Consider the following 10,459-nt stretch of genomic DNA (forward strand, 5'->3'; position numbering starts at 1 on the left):
TCACGAGGTGTTGCATTTTACATCACGAAGAGGCCGCGGTCCAATTTTTTTTCATATGAACCGTCTGTTGGAGCTGCGTTTTTTGCCCCAGACGGTTCAAAAGTTAGTTATTTTTACATTTTGACCATCTATTGGAGATGCTTTAAGTGAAGTGAAACATGAGCCATCGGCGAAGTCAGGCAAAAGAGGACGCCACGGCCGGCGAGGGCTCGTCCGGACATCGCTGCCGGAGGAGAAGAAGAACCTTGGCCGGTTGAGGAGGAGGGCTCCTGAACAATGAGATGGGTTGAGAAAATCGACTGAAAGCAACAACAAAAAGTCAGCCAGCTGAAACACATAGCATGCTTCTGAGTTAGTATGAGTTGCCAGTGGTACTATGTTTAATCGGTCCGAATCCGAGGAGAAAATGGGAGAGAGAGAGAACTAATATATCATGCTTCGACTAGTCTGAGATGAGAAAGCATCGCAGAATTTTTTTCACTTGGCATTATGTGCTCGGTAGCATTTTAGGATAATGTTCTGCACGTCCGGTTTTGCGTTTAGAAAGTATTGTGGTGGTGGAGTTGTCTTGCTGGCTGACTAATCTGACCAAGATCAGGTCAAGTCTAAGTTAGGCTCACCAATATTATCTTTTCCTTTTTTGTAGTGGGTCTAAGATTTACTCCCCCGTATCAAAATATAAAACGTTTTCTGATACAAAGAGTGTGTCAAAAAACTTCTTATATTTTTGATACGGAAGGAGCATTAATTTATTTTGTTTGAATTTGAATCAATTGGGTCCAAGATTATGGGAGTTGTAGGTGCATCCAAATACCTGTCGACTTCACCTAATGATGAAAGGCAGAGGAGAGGAGAGGAGCCAGCGCATCAGCAGCAGCATTCACATGCTGGTGCATATGCAGAGAAACTCTGCTTCTGCCATGCCATGCCAAGCAGACGATGGAAGTGACAGCACTGAATGGGTCACTGCAGGTGCACTGAATTGGAGAAGGGAACCAAGGCATAATGCTTTGTAGTAATCAATAACAGCCATATATATTCTTCCTCGAGTATCAAACTAGTTCTTGTCCAACATACATGTAGTGATACAACAATGGAGGTAAAGATAGGTAGCCAGTTAAGGTGGAAAGCGCGCATGACGATTGATTGCGGAGGGTGCTCAGGCCGATGTGGTTTTTAACCGACAGTCCCCGAGCCGAAGGATTTCACTATGGTGCTCACTCTCGCGCCGAAGCTTCTCGAGGCGATCTTCTTCCCTGGGACATGGAAGGGGTTCGAGACGGCATCCACGTATGCGGCGTGGAACTTCCTGAAAAACTGAGAAAAGAAAGATGACCGTGAGAAGGCTCTCTAATTTTTGCATCGCAAAGCAAGCATAAGCTAAACTTCATATTGTCTACACACCCAGAAAGAGTCTGGAGTTTAGGAGTATCACTATAAAATTTACATATCATCTGGAACTTGTGGTTCTGACTTATTCAGAAGCTGGACTGAGAAAACCTGTCACTTTACACGTTATCAGGTATGACTTGGTATGAACAGCAAACTCTTCACAGCAGCCAAGAAACACGACAGAAGTATTCTAATCAAATATCTCCGTACTTGCACTTTCCCATTGGATGAAAGAAGAGAGATACACCAGGGATACTTATTCTGTAATTCTACTAAAATATGCTGCCAATAAACAGTTTAAGAGCTTACATTTCGGGCATCCGCATCTTTCACATCAAGATCAGTTGTAACCATTAAAAATTTGACCTTTGTGTTTGTCAAATAGCCATACCTGCATATGATAGATTGTCATAGTTCATGAAATGTTAGCGGTATGTGCATCCAGCAACAATGATAAATTGGCAATGAAGAGAAATATTATAAAACAACTTGCACAGCTTAGATTCTATTTTTCTCACTTGACATTATACTGCAGGATCTAATATACTCTTTCTGAAATTGAGCTATTGTCTTTACTTCTTTCTGAATAATTCAGATAAAATAACTTATGTGACTCTGTGTAAAGGCAATTAACTGTATTTTGAAACTTGAGTAATATCTGTAAATGAAAACTACTCCTCCGTTCCAAATCACATTAAGTTTTAGCTTTGTCCTAAGTCAAACTTCTTAAAGTTTGACAAAGATTATATAAAAATATATTAACATCTACAACAACTCCGCCTATGTCTTCTAGGCATAGCCGGTCCCAAGCCCGGGTAAAGGAGGAGGGTTGTGATAGGCTTGGCGAGCCAACGTAAAAACTAGCCAGTCCCATAGGTATGAAACCCATTTGAGCGAGAATAGTACTAGGATGGTTGACCTCCTAGGAAGTCCTCGTGAAAGGGTTTCATATCTAAGGGTTGTGATAGGCTTGGCGAGCCAACGTAAAAACTAGCCAGTCTTTTGGGTATGAAACCCATTTGGGCGAGAGTAGTACTAGGATGGGTGACCTCCTGGGAAGTCCTCGTGAAAGGGTTTCATATCTAGCCTACCCCAACTTGTTTGGGATAAAAGGCTTCGTAAGTAAGTAAGTATATTAACATCTACAACACCAAATTAGTTTCATTAGTTCTGTCATAAAACATATTTTCACACTATATGTACTTGCTGTTCTAGATAGTAGCATATTAATCAAAATACTTAGTCAAGACTTAAAGAAGTGCGACTTGGGACAGGTGATAACCAAATCTGTAAAAGGACTTACACTTTGTAGTTCTCAGTCGGATATAGAAGACCCAAAAATGTCTCGTTCAGTGTAGGTGCACTCTTTTTAGGATTGTTCACTGTCAACAGAATGTATGTAAACAAAAGTAAGATAGACGATACAAGGGATTGACAAACAATAATTGCAATGCCAATACAATGAAACTTTGATGGCTGCAATCTAAATAGTTAGACAAAGACCCATGTGAATTGAGTCTAACTCTAATGAGATGGATCCAACCATCGGAACTCAGCGGGAACCCCTATAGCTCTATGCACATCAAAAACTTTGCATAGCAGAGCGGCAAAATTAATTGCGATTGCTGTACCCACACAACATGGAATTTGTAAGTGCTCCCTTTTACTTAACGGGGATCACTTGTCTAATCTAACATATAATCAACGTCCATTGACAGTTACAAACTAGATTTCGATGCATTTAACCAAGGATTTGACAGGAGATGAGTCGGATTTGAGCCCTCTCCAGTTCATTTGAGTTAAATCCAGTGAGATGGATGCAACCACCACACTTATCAGGACTCATCTCGAACCAGTCCCATGGTTTTGAATGAATAAATTGCAGTTAACTTCTGCGTTCTTGCTTTGCGAAGCTTTCGGCGTGGCTGTAGGGGTTCGAGATGAGTTAGTTGTCTACTCTGATATATAATCAACATCCATTGACAGATACAACAAGATACGGATGACTTTAACTAATGATGATTTGACAGGAGATGGAATCGAACTTGAGCTATCTCGGTGCATTTGACAGGAACAGATGCCTAGATCTAGATTGCCACGAGGGGTAACGCGCCTACCTCGCTCGTCGATGACGTCGAGGGAGCAGTGGACGACGTGGTGGAGCTTGAGGGCGTCGTCCGCCTCCGTGAAGCTCTGCAGGTACAGCGGGTTGTTCTGCAGCAAAGCGCCAGAGGATCCGTTGAGAGATCAGAGCTATAATCCCGCCGGCGCCGGCGAGGAGACGAGATCGGGATTTCGGGATCTGGAGCGAGGGGGCTGGGTGGGAGAGGTGGTCCTGACCTGGTGGCCGACGACGGCGACGCAGACGATCATGTTTCCGCCGAGCGAGCTGGTCGGAGGCAGCGCTGCCGGCCTGCCGGCAGTTGACGCGGCGACGGCGAGACGGAGGCGCGCGGGGGATCGACGGAGGCTGTTCTCTGATGGTTGTTGGACCGTGCGCGCGGGGAGGAGACCAAGGCGGCCTATACTAGTGGATCGGAGGGCCACTGTCTACCGATGCTCGGACTCGCACTAATCTTGATGCAGTCTGTTCAGGTTCGGTGCTTCAGACGTCCCATGAACATATTTCAGTACAGGTTTCAACACCAGATGATGTAATAAAATAATCAACAGATCATACCACAGCTATTCAACAAATTAATCAGCTGTACATTGCAAAAGAAATCATATCACAGATACAGAACAAATTAAAGATTTGTGCATGAATTCCAACCATGCCATCACAGACCAAATGTCGATAACAGAATGTGATATCACCAATCTTGAGAAGCCACATAAATAAATCTACTTGGATTAATCATCATAGTGCTTATTCTGTTCTCAACCTTCTTTTCTTTTGTAGAAGTTACAAAATTCAGAGAATGAGTTGCCGCCTCTGAGTTCAGAGGATAACAAGTGTTCCTGCTTATGAAACTTTCTTGCAAGTGCATGCATCCATGACCTGACAAAAATCAAACAAGTGCAATGGCACCAGACGGCAGAGTGGAGTAATTTACGGCGTCGCCCCATTGCGGATGCCCTGGAAACTGGACCTTGAATCCTGAACTGGATGCGGCAATCTCCCAGAGCACTTGCAATAAGACACCTATAAGAACAAGTGATATGATAAGTACAGGCACCTTATTCTATTCTGTTGCAGGATATACTCAAATTATATTCTGTGGCAGCATATACTCAATCTGTTGCAAGGTATTATCTTCTCACGTGCAATGGAGCTGAATTTGATAATTAATATGATGACAGCAAGTAAAGCTACAAATTTCTCAGTATCCTACTGTATTTAGCAAGCAACAACACTGTGGTAAACAGCATATGACAGTCCACATGGAATAGAATGTTATGTAAAGAATATGCATGTGCATGACCTTATAATTTGTCTATTCATTAAAAACTACTCCTCCGTTCCTAAATATTTGTCTTTCTAGAGATTTCAACAAGTGACTACATACGGATGTATATAGACATATTTTAGAGTGTAGATTCACTCATTTTGCTCCGTATATAGTCACTTGTTGAAATCTCTACAAAGACAAATATTTAGGAACGGAGGGAGTAGTATAATCTGACTTTTTCAGCAGAGTTACAAGCCTTTGCACAATTCACCTCTCCTCTCGATAAAACAAGTCAGAATCAATTGGCAATGGGTCGACGATAAAGGGAATTGCTTAAACAATCCCAGGCAAATCCTCTCCCAGACATGATTGCATTTCAGCTGAGTTTCTGTGTGTGCTCCAGTTTCAGTACTAAAATTTGGGAGCATAGAGCTTCTTTGATAAAAAAAAGGTGCATTTTACTTGAAGACATTATGATACTAGGTTACTGAGCAGTGAGCACACTATGCGCTTAAACGAAAGTTATTGCACAACGCGAAGTAGGCTTGAGAACACTATGCAGTAACAAGGTTCAAACAAAGGCTACAAACTAGCCAAAGGGACATATATGTCAGGCTGCCACTGATATGCACTAGATGTTTATACACTCAAAAAGCTTAGAATTTATAAACAGTCATTCCAAATGGCAGTTGTGAATCTATTACATAATTTCGGATGCATTGACACTAGTAACACTGGTGTTAAGAATTTAAACTGTTTAAAACAGAGTATTTTAGCCTGTACACATAAGATATACAGATAACTACATTGTCGAGGTTGTTCAGACTGAATCCAGAACACTGCAAAGAAAAAAGAGGATTGGCTAGATATTCAAAACAGTGTATTAATATTGTAACTTGTTCAAAGCCGTACTTGACAACTAGGTACGGAGCAGTACAAATGAAGAACAGTACTCCATTCAGAAAAGAAAAGAAGCTACCAATTACATTGCAAAGTTACCAATCCCAATAGTTAGGATAGAAGACGGGCATAATTCACAAATCCTCTCACAGCTAAACCAATGGTACAGTGTAGCAAAATTTGCATCTAATTTTGATTCCAACTAGGCGATGCTGAAGTCGTAGAGGGGGGGTCATTGGGCTCACAGCTCAGGTCTGCTTGAGGCTCTTGACGAGCTTCCAGCGGGCGAGGAGCCTGGCGATGGGCGGCGTGAGCGCGATGGTGATGGGGACCCTGACGGGGAACAGGGCCTTGTTGCAGAGGATGGCGAGCGCGAGCGCGCCGCCGCTGGACGCCGCGAGCTCCCCGGTCCGGTTCCGCGGCGCCTCCTGGCCGACGACGACGGCGGGGGCGGGGAGGGGGAGGGCCCCGTCGCCGGCGCCGGGAGAGGGGGCGGGCAGGGCCGCGTCGCCTGCGGCGGTGCCGGGGGCGCTGATGCCGATCTTGCGGAAGATGGCGTCGACGTCGACGTTGTTGTTGATGGCGACGTAGAGGCCGGAGACGGAGGCGACGGAGACGGAGACGTGGACACCGAGGGCCACCTTGCCGTACTTCCTCATGAGGTCCTTCATGCGGGCGGTGAACGCCATGGCTGAGGACGCCGACGGCGAGGTCGGGGCAGGGGGAGGTGCGTGCGGGTTTAAGATTTTGCGGTGGCGGCGGCGGCGGCGCGACGGGCTAGGGTTTTCTGGTCGGTCGGTCCGTCGGATCGGCACGGCGGCGGCTAAAAGAGACGTGGACCCGAGTGCGTGGCGACCCGCGAGCCTCCCTTTCTTTCTTGGAGGAAGAGGCTATGCTCGGACACGGCACGCCGTGCGTGTACCTCAAGGAAATACGCCTTCTGGGTAGCTTGTGCTAGAACATGTTTTCAATCTCAAAAGACCTTCTTTTCCATTGATTACCTTTTAAGCTCATTTTTAGCTGCATGTTTTTTTAGAAAAACTTCTGATCTATTCATCAGATGACATGGCGGTACAAGCAACACTCAAAACGAAATATTAGTACATCCAGATAAGTTGACCACCTGGCGACGACTACAAGCACTGGAGCGAGCCGAATGTGCGTCGCCGGCGCTACCCCTCCCTAAGCGGAGCGGGCAAAAATTGTTGTAGTAGACAGTTGAAAAGTCGTCATGTTAAGGACCCACGGGTCCAGCACACCAGAACAGCAACCGTCGTCGATGAAGATAGGCGTAGATCGGAAGGGTCCAACCTGTAGAGACATGAACGAAAACTGAATACATGGAGATCCATTGAAGACTAATGTCGACCGATGCTAGACTAGACCTGGCCATGGGAAGCCCGGCCCGGCCGGCCCGGCCTGACCCGGCCCGAAAAAGCCCGACCCGGCCCGGCCCGACGCTGCCCCCAGGCCGGGCTCGGGCCTAGATTTTAAGCCCGAAGGCCGGGCCGGGCTGGGCCCGGGCCCGTCGTTTTTGCGGTTTTCTGAAGGTCGTGCCGGGCCGGCCCGGAGCCCGACGGGCTTTTACATGTTCGGGCCGGGCTCGGGCCTAGAAAACAGGCCCGATGGTCAGGCCGGGCCGGGCCTGGGCCTGGGTTTTTGCGTCGGGCTTGGCTAGGCCCGGCCCAGCCCGAGGTATGGCCAGGTATACGCCAGACGCACCACGCGGGCGCAGGTGTTAGGCATGGAGGACCTTATTTCATCTTCAGGATGTCGTCACCGCCACGCCTTCATGAGTACTACCTCCGTCTTATATTAATTGATGCTAAAATGGATGTATCTAGATGTATTTTAGTGCTAGATACATCTGTTTGAGCGTCAAGTAGGACACAAACCCTAAACGGTCTAAAAATGCTTAAAATGGAGTAGGAACCCTCCCGACAAGGACCAAGGCCCACCACGCCTCCATAGCCATAAGGTCACTAGAGACGAGATGGATCGGTGACGACACTAGTGGCAGCTCGAGAAACCCTAATCATGTGTGGACTCCTACTAGAGTTACTCTATGACTTCCTTGTAGGAAAGAGAACAAATATACATTCAAGCATACTAGCCTCAACTTACTCTGTGATGCAAATTGAAAGCGCATCTAGACCCTAATGTATTTTGGTATTTATGGTTGTGTGATTAGTGGGACTAATGTTATTTTTAAGTGTGTCTCAGACATTGGTCCCTCAGTGAATTCATGATGGAGATGGTTGACTCCCGTTTCTCAAAAAGCAAAATTGCCCCGGTTTTTTAAGGCGTGAAGTTTTTGTTTGTTTTATGTGAGCCGTAGAAAAGCCGCACTATTATAACGGGATGAAGTGATTGCGTAAGTCTGAGGATCATGATGATATCTTATATAGATGGCCATCACCATTCCTACACATTCTGGGTTAAGACCCGCTCTAATTCATGTTGTTGATGTGATCCTTGGGCCCCTAGGGTCTAGGGTGGGTCCCCGTGGTTCAGGGGAAACTATCGCCCCTGGCCAGGAGTCTCTTGATGGGCTAGGTCCCCGGAGTCCTTGACCCCCGGGTTCCCAAGGCACAATTTTGCTCTCGGGTTACCCCGAGCCTCGGGGGTATGCTGGGCAGCAATGGCTATAACAGTGAGGGGGTATTTATACCCTCTTTTTTATTCTTCTTGTCGATTCAATCCTCCATTTGAGCTTCTCCACCACTGTCAAATAGTAATAGGTCGATTCTTCTTGATTCCTCCACTCAATCTGCCAAACTTTGAGGATTGAAAGATAATCGGCTGCTCTACACTTCTACCAAACCAAATTGTGATCCATATACTTGTTCTTCACCAAACTTGTTATTCTCGGAGATTTTGGACTCCTAGGCGGTATGAGTCAGGCCTGGAAGCTTCCTTGTGTGTGGCGTGCTTTGAGAAGTTTGTAAAGGTCTGGTGGTCGCCTTCAAGACCAACCACAAAATGATTTGAGGCTCATCTGTCATGGGTGATTCAAAGGGAGAAAATGATGAGTCACTTGGTGGCGTTCGGAAGTTTTGTCTTTTGCACCTCCCCAACAAAGATTAACACACCCCCCAAGAGTGTGAACTTCTAGATAGATCTTCTTCTCCAACTTGTGTGGTTAATATTTTTCTATACCTTTATTTGATTGATTGCTAGCTAGCTTGATGCCTTTTTTACCTAGTATATTTGTTTGCTTGCCATGTAGGTTCTTCTCGCCTTATATTGCGTATCTAGAGAACTTGCTTTATCCACACTATCCTTAAAAGTGGAAAATGCTAAAATTTGATAGTTAGATTCATAATGAAATATAACATCCTATTTCATTAATTTGACACTAATGTTGATATATTTAGCTATTAACATAATCAAACATATATTTTTTTGAATTTTTTCAAAACAATACACCTTGCATTCCAAACGGAGGAAGTAATGTATCTTGAAACCAAGGGGCCATTAGAGATGTCCTCCTAAGTACATCATCCACTCGCATCTTTTCTTTTCTCGACCGTGTAGGCTCTAGGGTAAAGTTCTCCTTACCTCATAGCTCCATCGGCCAACCCGTGGCTAGTGGTGGGGAGAGGAATCCCGTCTCGGATTCGGCTAGTAGTTTAGGTTAGTTTATTTTAGTTCACGTAGAGGCAATGCTCGGGTAGATGGTGGCGCTTCATCTTTGAGTTGTTCTTCTAGGTTTTGACCCTCCTCGAATTCGTCCGTCGGGATTGATTTGATGGAGTTCCGAGTAGATTCTTGTCATCTCCTTAGAGCGCGCGAGGTTAGGGTTTAGTGTCGTACATGCGCGATGGCGAGATTTAGTGTCAGACACTTCATATCGTGTTCAAGGTTTCAATGACACTAACTATAGCTCCAGGGCATTGGTTCATAGGGGCATGTGCACGAAAACTTCATAGGTGATTGTGCTGACTACAATGTTGTTCGTTTGGTGGTTCAGGGAGCTTGAATTTTTAGTATGTTTGGGTGTTCTGTACTTTTGACGAACTTCTATAATAAATCTGTGTCTTTTGGAAAAGAAAAGAAAGTACTATATTCACTCCATTTGAAGTCAGATCCAGACAGACTAAGAGCATCTACAATAGAAGTTGTCTAATCCGGACCCCCATACATCCGTGGACGCGTCCACGGACAGTGACCGAGCAAACATTAAATTGCGCCTTCACAACCGGATCCATAAGCCAAATACTCAAATCCATACTAGTCTCAAGCAACGTTAAATATACGTAGTTAAACATATGTCATCAGACTATAAAAAATCGACATGCTCTACTAACTACAAAAGAAACGACAGTGGAAGAAGTTCATCCACTGTCGCCCTTGTCCTTGTCGTATTCCTTGCGGCAGTAGTGGTTCAAGACGCAAAATGGAACGAGGTGGATCTGCTCATTGCCGGAGCTGCTCGACTGTTCGATATGTCGCTGTCCTCGTCCTTCTCCTCCTTCGGGGGCAATCCGGCCATGGCACGACCCGCCCTGCTTTGCTCTTTTGCATTCGCCTTGACCACCCTAATTCGCCGCTTCTCGCCTATGCAGACACGGAGGGCTTCCTCCTTCCTGCCCATGCCGGTGTGCGATTCCGCCGGCTCCGTCTATCAGGCCATCGAAGCCGCTTCTGCTTCAAGGCCCGCCCGCAGCCTCGCGGCGCGTGCTTCCTTCTCGTTTTGGCCACAAACCATGGAGGCGGATATGACCTCCGTTTCGGCCGGCGAGGCCACGGGGATGAGACGCCACCTAAACGGT

The 10,459-nt window shown here is 45.9% G+C and overlaps 2 protein-coding genes across 2 annotated transcripts; both read right to left on the bottom strand.

Annotated features, from left to right (window-relative positions):
• Positions 1-982: 982 nt before the first annotated feature.
• LOC123112896 (trafficking protein particle complex subunit 2-like protein) lies at positions 983-3,961 on the bottom strand. The gene is made up of 5 exons (XM_044533995.1): positions 3,733-3,961; positions 3,510-3,606; positions 2,696-2,774; positions 1,702-1,783; positions 983-1,317 (listed from the first exon to the last, which is right to left on the bottom strand). The coding sequence occupies exons 1-5, from the start codon at positions 3,763-3,765 to the stop codon at positions 1,177-1,179; spliced, it is 432 nt and encodes a 143-aa protein (XP_044389930.1). The 5' UTR covers positions 3,766-3,961; the 3' UTR covers positions 983-1,176.
• Positions 3,962-4,146: 185 nt separating this feature from the next.
• On the bottom strand, positions 4,147-6,601 carry LOC123112895 (uncharacterized). The gene is made up of 2 exons (XM_044533994.1): positions 5,930-6,601; positions 4,147-4,537 (listed from the first exon to the last, which is right to left on the bottom strand). Exon 1 carries the CDS (start codon positions 6,371-6,373, stop codon positions 5,933-5,935), a length of 441 nt encoding a protein of 146 aa, XP_044389929.1. The 5' UTR covers positions 6,374-6,601; the 3' UTR covers positions 4,147-4,537; positions 5,930-5,932.
• Between the last annotated feature and the right edge of the window lie 3,858 nt (positions 6,602-10,459).

The sequence above is a fragment of the Triticum aestivum genome, chromosome 5B, assembly GCF_018294505.1.
Source record: "Triticum aestivum cultivar Chinese Spring chromosome 5B, IWGSC CS RefSeq v2.1, whole genome shotgun sequence".
Taxonomy (NCBI): Eukaryota; Viridiplantae; Streptophyta; class Magnoliopsida; order Poales; family Poaceae; genus Triticum; species Triticum aestivum.